The sequence below is a fragment of the Harmonia axyridis genome, chromosome 5 (assembly GCF_914767665.1).
Source record: "Harmonia axyridis chromosome 5, icHarAxyr1.1, whole genome shotgun sequence".
Classification (NCBI taxonomy): Eukaryota; Metazoa; Arthropoda; class Insecta; order Coleoptera; family Coccinellidae; genus Harmonia; species Harmonia axyridis.
Window position 1 is genome coordinate 40,651,327 of NC_059505.1, and position 19,514 is coordinate 40,670,840.

General features: G+C 38.1%; 1 protein-coding gene across 16 annotated transcripts in view; it reads left to right on the forward strand.

Moving 5' to 3' along the window:
* The first annotated feature begins 137 nt into the window (after positions 1–137).
* Positions 138–19,514, forward strand: part of LOC123681260 (actin-binding LIM protein 1) — a 47,800-nt gene continuing 28,423 nt past the window's right edge. For 7 of the 16 annotated variants that reach the window (XM_045619549.1, XM_045619558.1, XM_045619557.1 and 4 more), the window contains exon 1: positions 13,505–13,591. Coding sequence is in view for 4 of the 16 variants with exons in the window: in XM_045619553.1 (XP_045475509.1) it covers positions 319–322 (4 nt within the window). In the remaining 12 variants the exon portion in view is untranslated. Of the gene's footprint in view, positions 323–13,473; positions 13,592–19,514 lie in introns of those variants that run through there. The other 9 variants (XM_045619553.1, XM_045619556.1, XM_045619555.1 and 6 more) reach the window with 5 other exon arrangements.

Here is a 19,514-nt window from a genome sequence, read left to right on the forward strand (position 1 = left end):
ATTGAATTATTTCAAAATATGTTTCACCAGAGAAAATCTTTTTGGTCTACGCCACTGCCTCCTGCAACCCGACGGTGCTGCCATATTTTGAGCAACGGGCAGGATCCGAAGTACCCTGTTTCGTAATTATTTAGACTCGCCCATATTTGATATTTGTGTGGTTGTGTTTGACAGCGGTGTCAGAGCAACGAAAATTGTACATTTTTGTGCGGTTTTATTGAGTGAACGATTTTTCGACAATGATATAAATTTGTGCTCCATAAACTACCAGTTGGAAACTTGCAAAAGAACGGAGGACCTACATCAATTTCATTCAAAATGGGTGAGTTTTGCCGGTTTTTTGTCCGATGGTGAAGGCTACACTATTTTCGTAACATTTTAAAATAAAGCTAAAATAGAGTGAAAATGAAATTGCGATCAATAAGGCCTAAAATGGGAATGTGCAGTCTCGCTATTATTAGAGCGAGGATATTTATAAAACCTTACTACTTCCGACCTGTTAAAACGGAGTTCACTAGGGGTGTCTTGCGCCAACCCCTAAAAGGAAATTGAGATCCCCTTGCATTTGATAATAATCTAGAAGGTTCTGCGTATTTTCCCCCTAAATTTTCATTTATGAATTCACTGAAGACTTTCTCGCATATCTGAAATACCATGAAAAATCGACTTTCAGAAAATCAATAAGACACACAAGTGTTGAAAAGATTGTCATCGTTTTAGTCAAGGAGGGGAAAATGACTTTCGTAATTTACGAATCTGATTCTATTTTTAAAGGTAATTCGAATTAAAGCTTGAATTCTAGATCACAGGCCACTTCGCGCATTTTTGTTTATTCGTTTTTCTATGATCTTGGATCATTTAGGATGTTTTCCTTCAAAGATTTTATCGTGGGTATTTCCAATTCACAATTGTTTCCCAATTAGAACGGTATATTATACCAGTAATTTTCTCTCATTATTCCTTTTTAATGCTGGTTAAGGAGAACCAAATTGTGGGAACCTCTGCCTATTTCGTGAATGCAAACAGTGTTGAACAAAAGCGGTGTTATCGATAATCAAATATTCAATTCAAAGCATCATTAGGCGAAGTAGATAAGAATTGGTACATAGCTGATTATAATAGCAAAGGTTTCCTTCAATTACGAATTTTTAACTGATTCCTCCTATCGTTCAACTATTTGTATAGTTTCTGAAGGAATCTTTGATCGATACCGGGTGTATCGAAAAAGTTACGTAAAAAAGATATTACTTTGTGATTGGGTAGACTATAATTTACACAGAACATTATATTTGAATTTGATCTCTCCTTAATTTGTTGTCAATTCACTTTGAGCTTTTGAGTGAAATTTTATTCATAGATTGGATATTTTATTCCTATATTACCTACTTTGATCTATGTTTTAATATTCAAATTTCCGACCAATTATTTAAAATTACAGTGGTAATAAAAATTACAATTTAGATGAAGGGAAGGATGTTCGTATGTAACCCTGCAAAAATTGTAAAAACCACGACTTATCGTCCCAGTATTATCTTATCTTGATTGAAATTTTCCTTGTTTCTGTAAACTTTGATTCTTCCATGATACATGCAGCTAAATGCGTTCTTATTCTGTCTTTTTTCTAACTTTTCCTAATGGATTTAATGAAATGTTGTATCAAAACATCATAATTTAATGTAAACAACTCCACTAACTGAAAAAACTGGTTCTTTATTGCACCAGTGCATTAAAATTTTTATTATACCCTTTCGTCATCTCGCCATAACCATAGTGTATATTTTTTGTGAGATTTTTTGCGTTTTGAACAATTTGCACATTATATTACTTCCAATTACATATATTAATTACAAACTGGTTTACGGAATACCTGAAAATTGGAATTCATCAGGAATAAAATTAATTTCCTTTGAATGTTGCCTGCTCCACTCAAATAATTTTCTACATTTAGAGCAAACTGCCTAAAACATTTTTCTGTTTCCGAAAAACTTTTGTAATTAGACCTTATTGTACATATTTTTCACACTCATTGCTTGAATGTTTACAATTTAAGTTCTTTTTTAATGCACCATAGATTATTATATCATTACGTCAATCTGAAAATTGAAATACTGTCACCTGTCAATCTGTTTTAAATGAGGTTATTATTTTTAACTGCTACCGTACTTACAATCGCATGGAAAACCAATGGACATTTACGCAAGTTTCTAATGATATTTTATTTTTAAACTCGTATAGTGTTAATTCTAAGTCTGTCATGGTGAAAAAAAAATTATACGTCTCATTGCTAACGTTATAGAACGACACCTCTAATTAAGACGTCAAACATCAATTGTCAATCGTTTATTGAATTCCTCGATTCGAATATCGCTGTAAAAATAGGAATGACTGCGTGAGGAATGTTACATCATTAGAAAAGCAAATATTTGTACATGGGTAGGTACAACTAGGCGAGTCGTATAGAAACTAGATTGTTGAAAGAAAGTGCAGAAAATATCTAGGGAAATTGGCTACGAGGTGCAAACTGTAATTGTCGAACGGCTTTTCTCGATTATAGGTACGAGGTTCGATGAAAAAAAAATTTTGTTCGGTAGCAAAATTCTCATTATGAAATTTATATAACACAAAGTGAGTTTTAAGTATGGAAGGTCTAAATTATCTCGGAAATTTAAAATTTCAATAAATGGAAATATTACCAAATAAGAAACCGATAAATGGCAATTGGCATTAAAGTAGTGTTTTGGAAAAATTGGTAATTCCATGATAATGAAAAAAATTATGAAATTGAACATTGAAATAATTGAGATACGATTGAAGAACCTTTCAATTTTCAAAGTGATATAACAGGCCAATTGAAAAGTCTCCAGTCTACTATAGTGAACCACATTTTTTTGGCAAAATTCGGTTTTATCATTCAACATAGTTGCCTTCGAAGGCGATATAGCGATTGAAGCGATCTTCCAACTTTTCGATACCATTTTTGTAGTACGATTTGTCTTTCGCTTCAAGATAGGCCTCAGTTTCGACGATTACTTCTCCATTGGCGCTAAATTTATTTCCAGCGAGCATTCTTTTGGGGTCTGAGAACAGGAAAAAGTCACTGGAGGCTAGATCTGGCGAATACGGTGGATGCAGAAGCAATTCGAAGCCCAATTCATGCAATTTTGCCATTGTTTTCATCAATTTGTGACACGGCGCATTTTCTTGATGAAACAGCACCTTTTTTCTCCAAATGGGGCCGTTTTTTAACGATTCCATCCTTCAAACGATCCAATAACGCTATATAATAATCGCTGTTGATGGTCTGGCCCTTTTGGAGATAATCAATGAATATTATACGCATCCCAGAATACTGATGCCATAACCTTTCCAGCTGACTGTTGTGTTTTTATTCGCTTTGGATTCAGTTCATCGTGTGTAATCCACTCAGCTGAATGTCGATTGGACTTTGGAGTGAAATGATGGAGCCATGTTTCATCCATTGTCACATATCGACGCAAAAATTCAGGTTTATTGCACTTAAACAGCTTCAAACACTGCTCAGAATCGTTAACACGTTATTGCTTTTGATCGATTGGTGAGCTCGCGCGCCACCCATTTTGCACTCAGCTTTCTCATGTACAAATATTCGTGAATGATATGATGTACACGTTCAGATGATATCTCCACAATGTATGCTATCTCGATCAACTTCACTTCACGGTGCTTCAAAATTATTTTGTGAACTTTTTTGGTTTTTTCGTCGTTGACAGCCTCTTTTGGGCGTCCACTGCGTTCGCCGTCTTCGGTGCTGATTTCACGACGTTTAAACTTAGCATACCAATCAACGATGGCTGATTTTCCTGGTGCAGACCACGGAAACTCTTCATCAAGCCAAGATTTTGCTTCAATTTCTTCTCTTCAAAAAGCAATATTTTATCAGCACACGAAATTCTTTCTTTTCCATCTGCTTTCGAATGACAAAAGTAGCTACATTCACAACGCAATATCTCACAGACTAATGGTCGGACTGCTGTCAAATTTTAACACATATTGTTTGAAGGTTGGTACTAACTAAAAATCATTCGGATTTAATACTTGCACCGCCATCTGTGCATCAGACCGGGGACTTTTCAATTGGCCTAATAGTGTAAAGTTGAAGTGAGGAACACGTCACGTAATTTTTCGTAAAACCCCCGTACGTGCCCGCTGTATTTTTCCCTGCCTCCAGATCGAACACCGACGCACACAGAAAAGGAAACGGCAGATTTTCCAGAAAATAAACCACACATAATCAATCTGCCGATCAACCGTGAACGGATAATGAGGATATGAATTATAGGCCGGTAATCGTAGCTTCCGGCCGGGACCGGATGTCGCCGAAGAATTCGAGAAGGGTTGGACGCCGGCGAAGGAACCGGAATTGCGGCACCCAACTTTTCGTACGTCCCCGGTACAATCGAATTCGTCCCGCATTTATTTGCGTCTTCTATGATCTTGTTTTGAATTCATCCCGCTCGCCCACCAGCTCTCTTTGATGTGGGATGCACTCCAGAAATAATGTTTATACCGCGTTGTTTTCTCTGTTCAAGCTTTTTTCGCCTCGCATCGTCATAGGAATGCGTCTTCGATCTCGAGAAATTTACGATTTTCATTATACTCACGAAGTTCGGTGATCTGCTCTATCGTCCGAAAACTATTTCTAAATTGAAAAATATCTGTTGTGACAAGATTACGAAATCTTGCATTTCTTAACGAACAATTTATTTCCTGGGAAATAGACGTGATCGCTGAAATATTCGAGGATGAATTTAAGGAATGACGTTTCTCATCAACAATTTTCTATGCATAATCACGGTATCGCACCAAAGAAAATTTCACCGGCGTCATTGTTTCGAATATGGCATTATTGAAAAATACCTATAACACGAATTATTATCATATTTTCCTGCAATTCTTCGTAAATGGCTCAATTTTTATGAAATCGCAGCGATTGTTTGGTAGATTTGAGGAATGACATTTCCCCCCAAGCAATTTTCTGTGAATACCGTACTCTGTAATCTCGATGCCGCACCACAGATGATGCTATTGTTACGAATTTTTGACCGAGCTGTCACATCACGTAGATGCATCCATTCACTCTCTTCCTGGTTGAACAAACTCGTTATTCTTCCAGTATGGAAGGGTGAATACGAACTATGGAATTGATTGCGTTCTCGTGATGATATCCAGCCCGCTAATAGCCATCGTCTGTCCTACGGAAGTCCACTTGACCGGACCAAGCCATTTTAACTGCACACAACACTGTTCGAAGATTCTTTTTACCGGGAAGCAATCATTTCCAAGTAACCTAACTATAACGGTGTGCGGGAAATTGATACCCGTGAAAGGATTTACATTATATACGTGATATCGGTAAAGAATAATCTTAGGTGAGTATGGAACACGACCAATCATAGAAATAATTGAAAGGGGGATCGGGAGTCGGACCATAGAAGGAGAAATATACCGATAGATTAATTTGAAGTGTCAGATTGATGCCCTCAAGAGAAATGCTGTTGAGTCGTAAATTCGAAACGGAAGTACAAGTAGAATGGAGTTATTTGAGTTATAATGAGCGTTATCCAGGTGGGTTCGATGTCCATTACTTATTAAGATCATTGATGGATTGCGAGGTGAAATGGAGGGAACGAGGATGTAATTGCTGAATTATTTATTGGCTACTTGACAAGATGAGATGTTGTTGGGAGGAATGGTTTAGCTGCCGTTCACACGACCACTAATTATGAAACTTGTCGTTTTGTAAGATGTCATTCAATAAGTTCCGGGCCCAGAGATGACTCCGACCAAAAACTAGTGGAAAACATTTCGTAACATAGAGGTAAGTTTGGATCGATATATTGACGCTACCTATGTTGTTGTTCGGTAAATTGATAAAAACAAGTTTCGTGTATTGAGAAACACTGGTTTTTGGTGGGAGAAATACTGTGCAAGCAAAGCAATGGCTTGATAAGGCTATTTAGACTCTGCCCCATCGACAACAACGGTTCAAAGGTGTTCCTGGAAAATAAATTTAGCTGTAATGAAGAAGTGATTGGTGAGGTTGAAGTCAATTTCGAATAACGGGTGCGTTTTTAGCTGCATGAGAAGTAGTTGGTGGTGGCTAAGATGTCTAAAAATATGGTGAATGCACTCGTCAATTTTTGAGTGGAATGACATTCGACCAAATTGAAAATATTAGTTTTATTTCGTGGCGGCGCCGCAATGTCATACCTTTCATTTCGATCTTTTTTCCTTTGATTTTGACATAATACATCAATTAAAACCCGATCCTAGCCAATCAGAAGCTTAAACTAATATTCTCAAAATTGGCAAAACAAAAGCTAATCAGTCCATACACCAGGTTTTTAGACATCTTAGTGGTGGCCTATTGTTTGATAGGTGAGAATGTCTAACTGTGTTGACATTTCTGATCAGTGAAATTTGGCAATTCATCATGAATCATTTAACGCCTGAAAAACGCTTCCAAATTGTGGAAATTTACTTAGAATGAAATCTGGAATGAAATCTGTTCGCGAATTTCATAGAGCACTTCGTCCATTTTACGGTTAACACAATCGGTCTATTAGGCCAATTGAAACGTCCCCGGTCGGATGCACAGATGGCGGTGATAGTATTAAAATAATTGAATTTTTATTTAGTACCATCCTTGAAACGATACGTGTCAAAATTTGACAGCGGTCCGACCATTAGTTTGTGAGATATTTCGTTGTGAGTGTAGTTATTTTTGTTATTTGAAAAAAAATTCCGTGTGCTGATAAAATATTGCTTTTTGAAGGTAAAAAATACAGTTGAATCAAAATCTTGGCTTGATGAAGAGTTTCCGGGGTCTGCACCAGGAAAATTAACCATCATTGATTGGTATGCTGAGTTTAAACGTGGTGAAATGAGCACCGAAGACGGCGAACGTAATGGACGCCCAAAAGAGGCTGTCACCGATGAAAAAATCGAAAAAGTTTACAAAATAATTTTGAATGACCGTAAAGTGGAGTTAATCGAGATAGCAGACATTGTAAAGATATCATCTGAACGTGAATATCAATCATTCACGAATATTTGTATATGAGAAAGCTGTGTGCAAAATGGGTACCACGCGAGCTCACAGTCGATCGAAAGCAACAACGTGTTAATGATTCTGAGCAGTGTTTGAAGCTGCTTAAATGCAATAAACCTGCATTTTTGCGTCGATATGTGACAATGCATGAAACTACTCCATCATTTCACTCCGGAGTCCAATCGACATTCAGCTGAGTGGACTGCACACGATGAACCGAATCCAAAGCGAGGAAAAACACAACAGTCAGCTGGCAAGGTTATGGCATCAGTATTCTGGGATGCGCAAGGTATAATATTCATCGATTACCTCCAAAAGGGGCAGACCATCTACAGCGATTATTATATAGCGTTATTGGATCGTTTAAAGGATGAAATCGTTAAAAAACAGCCCCATTTGAAGAAAAAAAGGTGCTGTTTCATCAAGACAATGCGCCGTGTCACAAATCAATGAAATCGATGGCAGAATTGCATGAATTGGGCTTCGAATTGCTTCCGCATCCACCGTATTCGCCAAATCTGGCCCCCTGCGACTTTTTACTGTTCTCAGACCTCAAAAGAATGTTCGCTGGAAAGAAATTCAACGCCAATGAAGAAGTAATCGCCGAAACTGAGGTCTATTCGGAAGCGAAAGACAAATCATACTACAAAAATGGTATAGAAAAGTGTGTTTTACTATGGTAGACCGGGGACTTTTCAATTGGCCCTGTTATAACACCTAAGGCGTCGCCGAGATGAATCATCATCATCTCGCCCAGATGTGGACCAGAACGAGATTACGACCGGTAGAACCTGTCGAATCGACACGAATCGATAATGACCGTTTAATTACGTTGTAATCACTAGAATGCACAACGAGTTCGTGTTATGTAACCAACTATCGATAAATCCGCGAGACCTTATTCGAGCCTCGGTTTCGCGCGATCAAATTCGCCCGCTGGATTTATTTTATATTGGCCGAGAACACGCTCAGATCCGCTTCTATGCATATCGCCGCTCTTGGGATCTGTTGTTTCGTTTCTCTAGATTCGTCGTGTGTTCTTTTTTCGCTTTTAGGATCATCATTTCCGATAATTGAATTGGAAAACTGGAGATCCTAGCCTTAACCGAGGGTATTAACCCTTCGGACTATTGGGTATCAGGTAGAATGCAGCGCCATCTCTCACAGAAGCTCTTAAGGTTTTACTCAATCTACCCCCTTACATGAACATGTGAGGAAATGTAGCTTGCTGGAAGCAATAATTTAGAATATCCTGCAATGGGAATCTTCGTCCGGGAAACTGGATTGGACATGGATATTGGTTCAATTACATTCAAACCTTTTGGCAAAACCCTCGGATGAGATGCCAAATATCTTTGATTTTGAAGTACCCTTTGAAACGGTCATTGTTAACCATCACAGTACAATGAACTTCATAAATCGCTTGAACAAAAAGACCTCCAAATGGTATACCGATGGATCAAAATCAGAGAAAGGCACAGGTTTTGGAGTATATGGACCTTAAACGAGGATCACTAGATGCCTAGGAAGTGAGTCCTCTTTCTTGCAAACCGAGACACTAATTGTCTTTACTTGCACCCAAGAGTATCTCAGAAGCAACCTCAAAGAGGCGCTATGGACAGCCAGGCTACGCTGAGGTCCCTGGAGCCATACAGCCAGTGGTCTCTACTGACATGGGCGTGCTGTAATACCATAAAGCAACTGGCCAGAGGCAATAAAGTAACTCTATCATGAGTACCGTATTGAAGAAAAGAAAAAGTAGATGAACTTGAAAAAAGGGCGTCAAGGTTGACACCTGAGCCCTTCTGTGGGCTTGGAAAATACCAATACAAGACAGCGGTCCAACAATGGGAGAGGGACAATAGGAAAACCCTCTGGAGGAATACTCCAGGTCTTGCTCAGGCAAAGGAATTTGTGGTGCTTTCACCGACCTATACCGAAAAGCTCCTGAAGCTACCAAGATCTGAGCTTCGAGTAATGGTGGGACTGCTGAATGGACACTGTCGGTGCAAATACATGTTGTACCGCTTGGGTAAATCAGCAGATGAGATCTACAGACTCTATGGAATGGAAGTAGTAACAGCTGAACACATAATGTGCAAATGCCCGAGGCTGACTGGCCTAAGAACCACTCACATGAGAAAGTCAGTTCTGGATACTCACGAGGTAATAACCAAGGATGTCGTCGGCTTCGTAAACAGTATCGACGGTCTCCCTGAATTTGTATGAATGGGTAGGGTCAAGAACAAAAGATCAATTTGGTCGCATCAAAGACATTTGAATGGCTTAACCATAGTGAGCATTTGATGCCAGTCTCAAAAACTCTAGTGGCAGTTCCCCTCGTGGTTTTAAAACTAACTGTGTACCATGGTATTCTTTTTGAGAGGTGGAATCATGGACTCTCTTTCCCAATCTTCAAGAGTGATACATGTTCTTCAACGTTTCTTAATAGGTTCATTTCCAAACATCTTCCGAACATTTAACTAATAGCATTGTATCTCTGTTCCACCAATTGGACATCTATAATATCGTGACTAATCTTTGCCAATACTATAGAGTCACGAATCTAGAGATCATCATATGGGACCCCATTGATATTTAGGAGTTCTAACTACACCAAGCACTGATAATAATCCATTCCTAATAAAATTAGAACTGAGTCAATTCCTTACAAAACACCAGAAAGATAGCAGATCCTTTCACGTAATCAACAAAGTTGCCACAAGGAAATATCTGATAGATCTCGATTCAACAAAACTCCTCGCTAAAACCCATTGTTGGTTCTCATTGCCAAGACCACCGGACTGGCCAGCACGTGACTTTGGTTTCTCTTGGTCCATTTGCGAGACGGCCGTAGCCGTCTCTGATTTCCGTCTAGACCGACGCCGCGGAGTTCGTCAGGGTTCGGTCCTCCCCACAGAGATAGTCGAAGGTCTAAACAATAAAGCTGCGGCCGCAGTCTAAACACGATATCGATCGATCTGGTCGTAAACTGCTTTCCGGGAATGGAAGAGTGACCTCCTGGGTTCCTCTGGCTGTGAAATAAGCGAAATATTGAGGCGGAAAGACGTCGAGAAGAAGTGGTAAATTTGACTTTAAGAGTCCAGTGAGATGAGGAAGGTTCGCATGTTATTTTTCTTTTTATTCTCGATATGATCGTTGTAACTGCTTCTCGAGCTCGCTGAATATAATATAGCCTATTTTAAACCCTGAAATTCCTGGCTTGGATCCAGCTCAATTTGTCAGATTTTTTCAATGGTCATGAAATATTTTATGAGCAGAAAAAATTGATGATGAACCATCGTAATAATTAGTTAAGATAGAAGACTATTTATTGAGTCCTGAAGACTTTCCATTTGGATGAGCCAGTGGAAGTCGTTGTGCTTCAAACAACACAGATGACAGATTTATGAGATAAATTTGATCTCAAGCGGAATTTTATCAGACTATTCTGCAAACAAAATGAAAGGTACCTAAAGAATATTAAATTACGTCGCGAAATGTTGAAGAAGACTTTTTTCTGCTTCAATATGAAGAAACCTGCGTGTGATGCTCATCGAATGCTCTCAAATACCTATGGTAAGGCCGCTATTAGTGAAGAGAGTGGTTTCAACACTTCAAGAACGGAGGTTTTGACGTCAAAGACCAGCAAGGTGGAAGAGAGAAAGTTTTCGAAGATGCAGAATTGTCTACTCGTGTCAAACGCAACAAGAATTGGCAGGTTCATTGGGAGTGACGCAACAAGCCATTTCAAAACGCCTGAAAGTCATGGGAATGATTCCGAAACAAGGAAATTGGGTGCCGTACGAGTTGAAATCAAGAGATGTTGACGGCGTTTGTTTGCTTCTAAACAGCTGCTTACAAGGCAAAGACGGAAGGGATTTCTGCGTCGCATTGTGACTGGAGACAAGAAATGAGTTCATTACGATAATCTCAAGCGCAGAAAATCATTAGGATATCCCGGCTATACTTCCACGTCGATGGCCAAACGGTTCCAAGGTCATGCTCAGTATTTAGTGCGACCAGCTCGGCGTAGTGTATTATGAGTTGTTTAAACCGACTGAAACGTTCACAGGCGATCATTATCGAACGAAATTAAAGCGTTTGAGCCGAGCATTGATAGACAAACGGCCGTAATACAACGAGAGACTAAAGTGATTTCACAGCATGACAATGCTCGACTCCATGTTGCGAAAGTAGTCAAAACATACTTGACGTATTCTCCAGACGTTGTTCCTTCGGACTATCACTTGTTTCGATCAATGGCACACGGCCTGGCTGACGAGCACTACCGGTCTTATGAAGAAGTAAAAAATCGGATCGATTCGTGGATCGCTTCAAAAGATGACCAGATTCGTACGCTGCCCAAAAGATGGGAGAAAGTAGTGGCCAGCGATGGTCAATACTTTGAATCAAAAATGTATAACCAGTTTTTCACAATAAAGTATGGAATTTCGGAAAAAAACGGTGGAAGCAAAGTTGTACGCTTATGTATCTTTCTTGAATAAACTATATCACTATTATTATTATTGTTTGTTAAATTCTGGACTTTTTAGCCGTGGTCCAGAGGGGTTTTTCACCTGACGTTTCGCTCACTTCTGCGGTAAGCATCTTCAGAGGTTTCTTGGTCGTAGATTGTAACTCGACGCTGGATCTTAAAGTTTCCAAAGCTCCATTCCGAGGGAGCCGTCGATTCTAGGCGTTCCCATCATCTCTGCCCGGCCGTCTCGATCCGCCGATCGGGCAACTGGAGCATGAAAACCCCGAGTTTCGCCCGCGGTCGAGACTCGCACGAAACGCTGTAGAGCAAGCGGCAACGTCGCACCATCGCGAGATGACTAAGCGGGCCTCGATGAAAAACTCGTGAAAGTTGACGGCGACGACGCTGGCGTCCTTATTTCACGACGCCGCGGACGTTTCGCAATGCTGCACGTCGGGACGCTGGCGTCGGTTTGTCAGTTATTAGGGGAAGGGAGAAAGATGGAATTGCTGCAGGTTCTTGATCTTGATTTGGCCTATATTTCTTGGTATTCACGGCTTGACTTGATATTCAAGCTACTTGACTTGAGCTTGACTTGAAATCATCTCAAGTACAAGTCAAGTAAGAGTTTTTCAAAATCAAAATCGACTTGACATTGAAAAAATACTACTTGACATCATATCTCTATGTTTCGTCTATGAACCGATTTGACATTATGAGGGTTCAATACAGATATTCTATGCACGCTCTTGTATCAAACTGATTTTTCTATGATTCTATTTGACATTATAGAGGTTCATAGAGTAATAAACATAGATAGATGGAGTATACGCAATTTTTACATGTCCCCAACATGGTTAGATTACGTTGTCGGATTGTGATATATTTTCAAATCCACAATTTTACTACATCGTTATGAATGTATATTACATTGAATGAAATATATTTATTTGAGTGATTCCCGATTAAATATGCAAATTTGAATATTTGGAATCCGATATTTGTCCTAATTGTCGAATTTATAATAAGCAGAATATTTATTATTTTCTGTATCTACTAGCTGAAATCCAAGGTTTGGCAACTATTGCTCTCCTAGTGTCATCGGTTGTTTCACGTCGTTTGGCGCGCTTGAAGTTTGTTTTCTAAATTTCTGATATATTAAGGTGTTTATTTCTATATATTTTGAGTTAATATGAAACGTTGATTGACTATGGGACATAAGAAGTGCGTTCTTTGTGGAGAAACTCGCGAATTGATTGAAATATCGTATCACTGATATGTTTCAATTTCTGTTCGCTTCATGTCAAATTTGATACTTCATGTTAGGGACAGATTTAGCTTACTGAAAATGTCATATGCTCCCTCTCTCTATGTTTATTAAGAGGCCAATTGAAAAGTTCCCAGTCTACCATAGTATAACACATTTTTTTGGCAAAATTTTTTTATTCAAAATAGTTGCCTTCGATGGCGATACAGCGATTATAGCGATCTTCCAACTTTTCGATACCATTCTTGTAGTACGCTTTGTCTTTCGCATTACACAAATATTATTGGCAGAATGTTCTAATAAAGAAAGTTAACCTTACTTTCAGCAACCCAAATGACGTTTGAGCATAGAAATGACAGCTATTAAGTTGAATTTTACGTTGATCAGCCTTTCAGAAACTGGCCATTAGAGTTTTATTCTGTGTAATCTGCCCACTATATTCTGCTACATCACTTGAATTTTCGACGTTTCTATTTCTTATATCATTATCGGTCTCATAACTGATTTATATGTATTAAAAACGCTCCCTAAAGTTTGTTGCACTTATAAATCTTTCATTCCTCAACTTAGGTAAAAAACAGAAAGTCCGGCAACGCAGCTCCCGCGATCCTCCTCCTTACTCTAGAACGCGGCTGAGCGGCTTTACTTACTCAAGTTAAGTCAGTTCGGTGCGATCGAGTGTGCTGTGTAAATCCGCGCTTTCTGTGACGCCAGCTTGCTGCGATCCGAGTGTGAAAATCGAAAAATTCAACGAGTACGTATATTGAGAAGGGAAAATATAGGGGTGTTAATATGGACGTCGTTGCCAGCGTTTCAGTGTGATCGATGTAGAGAAAGAAAAGTGCGATCGAAAGTTTTTTTTTGGAGATTTTCAGGATTTCGGGCTTATGGCGCAACCTTCAGATATATATGTACGTGGGAAACGCCTGTCAAATTTTCACTTGCGGCGTTGTAAATATTTTCGGGGATTTCTAGGGAATTTTGGAGGATGTTGTGAATGCTCTATCGGAGACGGATCTGGGTTGTAAATTGGCGCATTTGGGTTTTATGTGATCGTTATTTTTTATGATGGCTGTTTAATTTTCTCACGGTATATTTCTTTATCGAATTATGGTTTGGTTTGTACTCGTTTTGCTGATAATCTGACATTTCTCATAGTAATCTTTGCGATTGGGAAAAATTAAAAACAAAATAGATACAATGTGCTTTTTTTATTCGAGTGTTCAATTTCCATAAAATATCTGGAAAATTTCAACCCTTTTTTTGAAATTTTTAAATTCGATTTCTGTATTTTTCATTTCCTGAAGAAACTACTTAATAGTTTATTTAGAAAATGAAGAATACAAAAATCGAATTTAAAAATCTGTCTATTGAAATTTATAAGTAGAATTAATAATTCTATAGAATACAATACAAAATGTTTTCTTTTCCCTAATAAGGGCTGAAAATATTGATTAATAAATGAAAAAAAATCTGACAAACCTTGAAATATAGAATATTGAAGTTTTGTAAGTTTAAGGATTCCAAAAAGGGAAATTAATATCACAATTTTTTGCTTTCAACTGTTTCCGTGTTCCTAAGTTTGGAAATATATTTTCGAAGAGAAATTTCGGAGAGAAATATCTGCGTTTCCTTCTTATTTTCGCCAATTCATCTTTACCAGGATAAAGAGATCGGAAATCTAAAAAAGTTCCAATAGAGAATTTCGATATCACGAACAAGCTGCTTGCCGATTGATATTTGATCGTAGATAAGGATGTTTCACTTTGGATTAAGTAGGTCTTCTTATCAGATACCTAGGAGATAATTATATACGGTAGATAATTGGAAAATAAAAAAAAATTATTCGCTAGAGAATATGCGAATGTAAATCGACCATGACCTGGCAAATTAGCTTTTTTTTCAGTTAATTATGAATCTATTCATGATTATCCCGCGAAAAAATCGCAATGTAGATAAAAAAAAGATAATAAAGAAACTAACAGGCCAATTGTAAAGTCCACGGTCTACCATAGCACAACACATTTTTTTTTGGCAAAATTCTATTTTATTATTCAACATAGTTGCCTTCGAGGCCGATACAGCGATTATAGCGATCTTCCAACTTTTCGATACCATTTTGGTAGTACGATTTGTCTTTCGCTTCAAAATGGGCCTCAGTTTCGGCGATTACTTCTTCATTGGCGCTAAATTTTTTTCCAGCGAGCATTCTTTTGTGGTCTGAGAACAGGAAAAAGTCGCTTGGGGCCAGATCTGGCGAATACGGTGGATGCAGAAGCAATTCGAAGCCCAATTTATGCAATTTTGCCATTGTTTTCATTGATTTGTGACACGGCGCATTGTCTTGATGAAACAGCAACTTTTTTTTTAAATGGGGCCGTTTTTTGAAAATTTCATCCTTTAAACGATGGTCTGTCCCTTTTGGAGGTAATCAATGAATAATATACCTTGCGCATCCCAGAATACTGATGCCATAACCTTGCCAGCCGACTGTTGCGTTTTTCCTCGCTTTGGATTCGTTTCATCGTGTGCAGTCCACTCAGATGACTGTTGATCGTACTCCGGAGTGAAATGATGGATTCATGTTTCATCCATTGTCAGATTTATTGCACTTAAACAGCTTCAAATACTGCTTAGAATCATTAACACGTTGTTGCTTTTAATCGATTGAGAGCTCGCGCGACACCCATCTTGCACACAGTTTTCTCATGTACAAATATTCGTGAATGATATGATGTACACGTTCAGATGATATCTTCACAATGTCTGCTATCTTGATCAACTTCACTTTACGGTCATTCAAAATTATTTTGTGAACTTTTTTGATTTTTTCGTCAGTGACAGCCTCTTTTGGGCGTCCACTGCATTCGCCGTCTTCGGTGCTCATTTCACCACGTTCAAACTTAGCATACCAATCAATGATGCTTGATTTTCCTGGTGCAGACCCCGGAAACTTATCATCAAACCAAGATTTTGCTTCAACTGTATTTTTTTCCCTTCGAAAAGCAACATTTTATCAGCAGACGAAATTCGTTTTTTTTTTCACCATTTTTCAAATAACAAAAGTAGCTACACTCACAACGCAATATCTCACTAACTAATGTATCGTTTGAAGGTTGGTACTAACTAAAAATCATATGGAATTATTATTAGCACCGCCATCTGTGCATCAGACCGGAAACTTTCCAATTGGCCTAATAATTCGAAGACTTGGAAGAAAATATGTATTTATTTTCTGCCTTGAAAACCTACCGATCGAACGCCATATCGAAACCGATTTTAAAACATAATATAATTCAATAATTCGTCTCTTATCGAAAACCAGCTCATAAAACTTCTTGCAAGTACCAAAAATTGTTAGATGCATTTTTCCACTCGAAAAAACATCTGTTCCTCTCTCTCAATGTTATCCACTTAAATGATACGAGCGGTCATATTTCGTTTCGTTATTGAAAATAGTCGTAAATCGATACTTTTCTCGAACGCGCTCGTCGATGTGGAAACAACGCATTGTTCCTCGAATTTTATCTTTTTAATTATAGCCTCTCTACGGCAGCCCGCGTTCTACACGAAAAAACACCTATTTTATGGTCGGGAATTGATTTCGACGATGGTATGGAGTATGGACCTTGTATCGACGATATATGTATAGAAAACAACACCGCGGTCGCGGTTGGCCTTGGAAAGACCCACTATCTGAAAGTTATTATTTCTATGATCCAAGAGATTGGGCGAAAGGTGGATAGTACACATATCATATCTCTACGTTTCGTCTATGAATCGGTTTGACAATATGAGGGGTTAAGACAGTTGTTCTATGCACGAGTGTTAAACTGATTCTTCTATGATTCGATTTGACATTATAGGGGTTCATAGAGTCATAAACATAGATGGAGGGGGTATACGCAATTTTTACGTGTACCTCACAAGGTTATATTACGTTGTCGGATTGTGATATATTTTCAAATCCACAATTTTATTATATCGTTATGAATCTATATTTTATTCAATGAAATATATTTATTTGAGTGATTCCCGATTAAATATGCAAATTCGAATATTTGGAATCCGATTTTTTCCTAATTGTCGAATTTATAATAAGCAGAATATTCATTATATTCTGTATCTATCTGCTGAAATCCAAGGTTTGGCAACTTTTGCTCTCCTAGTGTCATCGGTTGTTTCACGTCATTTGTTTTGTTTGTTTTCTGAATTTCTGATATATTTAGGTATTCATCTCAATATATTTTGTGTTGATATGAAACGTTGATTCAATATGGGACATAAGAAGTGCGTTCTCTGTGGAGAAACTCGTGAATTGAATGAAATATTGTATCACTGATATGTTTTCATTTCCGCGAACCTTATGTCAAATTTGATAGGTTAGGTTGGGGACAAATTTGCCTAATGAAAATGATATATGCTCCCTCTATCTATGCTTATTACTCTGAGGTTAATACTGATATTCTATGTACGTTGAAGTATTAAGTACACTTGCATCTAGAGTGATATATGTTAGGTGGTTTTTAATAGTGATGACGTCGATATTTTAATAAGGTGATGATCTAACTTGGCCGTAACCTTTTTAATTCATAGAGGTCACTGGGGGAAATTTCAAACCACATGTTTGCTCTCATAGAACAACTACGTTGGATATAGTTATTTATAATACAAGTGCAGAAGGCATTGATATTCTTCCACGAGTTCAAAATTCAAAAACTAGCCACGAAGTGGCGAGTTTTTGAATGAACGAGTGGTAGAATGAGCCTTCTGTACGAGTATTATACATTATTTTCTCTAATTCATTGCATTTTTATTGAAATTTATGAAATATTTCCATAAATATCATTTAGTGATATTTGCATTGAAAAATGTTGGTTGGCAGAACTGATATCTTTAAGGCAGATTGATGAATTTACAGATAAAGCCGTGGCGGAAAGTTCGGAGTACCAACATATAATAATAAAATATAACCATGAAAACTGTGCGTTTCTGATATATTCTCGCACGATTTTGTTATACAAGATGTGGAAGAATGAATGGAATAACCACAGAATTAGAGAAAAAAAATTCTGAACTGTTTTACGTGCTCTGCTAAGATCATTGTGTTCACTTATTTGGTCAATTCGTTAGTCTTTTGTGATGTTGTTGAGAAGAAAAGGCTTTTCAACAATCATTCTTGGATTTTCCGAACCCCAAGTGAGACAATTCTGCTTATTTGTTGTTTAATTTCGTCATGAAAGGACTGTCATTCTCAGATATTGCCTTTTGTACCTTTCTTCAATTTTGTTAGTCTATAAAAGGCCTAAAAGCGTATCTGTTCCAAGAACTTTCATGTAAATACATAAAACGCTACTATTTATAGCCTAACAATGAAAACACCATTCAATTCATGTCAACTGTTCACAAAAGAAAAGCCAACCAGATAAATACACATATACTTTCGTACTTTCGAAAATGTGTACATTCTCACTACGTTTTGTCCATAGTAAAATAGTTCAATCAATATTTACCGTTGTATGTGATAAGTTTTCATTTCTATATGGATATTAGTTAACTAGATAGTTTCCAATAGCTCCTCTATGACTCTTGTCAGGGTGACGTTACGGGGGTGCGTTCGGGAATAGATGGCGCTCGTTCAATTTAGGCAGTGACCTAACACAACCCACTAGGTCGAAGGTCTTCTGACACATGTGGAGCGCGTCAATGGATTCGTAGCGCATATTGTGTTCATTTTTGTAATCTGCGTGGATACAGTGTGACGTCACGTTCCCGAAATAGGTTCCACCATAAACAAAACTCGAAATGAAGCTCTATTGTCGACCATAGGAACAAAATCCATTGATTAGTGGACTCGCGAGCATTGCCAATGAGCCAAGGATGCGAAGGTGAAGGCCTATCGTCTTCTTTTTGTGCCAAATTGGTGTTGAATGAAGAAAATGAAAGTATACGTTCCAAAGAAAGAACTTCTTGTAATATGGTACTCAATATTTATAAAGGGTGTTTTTTTTAGAGCTATATAACTTCAAATTGCAATAAAACAACGATGGATTATTCGATTGACATGAATTTTATTCATCTGCAAGATAATCTTGTGGCATTACATTTTAAATATGATTTCTGGCATATAACCGCCACGGCTGGCTCGGATGTAGTCCAATCTGGACGTCCAATTTTCGATTACTTTTTCCAACATTTGTGGCCGTATATCGGCAATAACACGGCGAATGTTGACTTCCAAATGGTCAAGGGTTTGTGGCTTATCCGCACAGACCAATGACTTTACATAGCCCCACAGAAAGTAGTCTAGCGGTGTTAAATCACAAGATCTTGGAGGCCAATTCACAGGTCCAAAACGTGAAATTAGGCGATCACCAAACGTGTCTTTCAATAAATCGATTGTGGCACGAGCTGTGTGACATGTTGCGCCGTCTTGTTGGAACCACAGCTCCTGGACATCATGGTTGTTCAATTCAGGAATGAAAAAGTTAGTAATCATGGCTCTATACCGATCACCATTGACTGTAACGTTCTGGCCATCATCGTTTTTGAAGAAGTACGGACCAATGATTCCACCAGCCCATAAAGCGCATCAAACAGTCAGTTTTTCTGGATGTAACGGTGTTTCAACATACACTTGAGGATTAACTTCACTCCAAATGCGGCAGTTTTGTTTG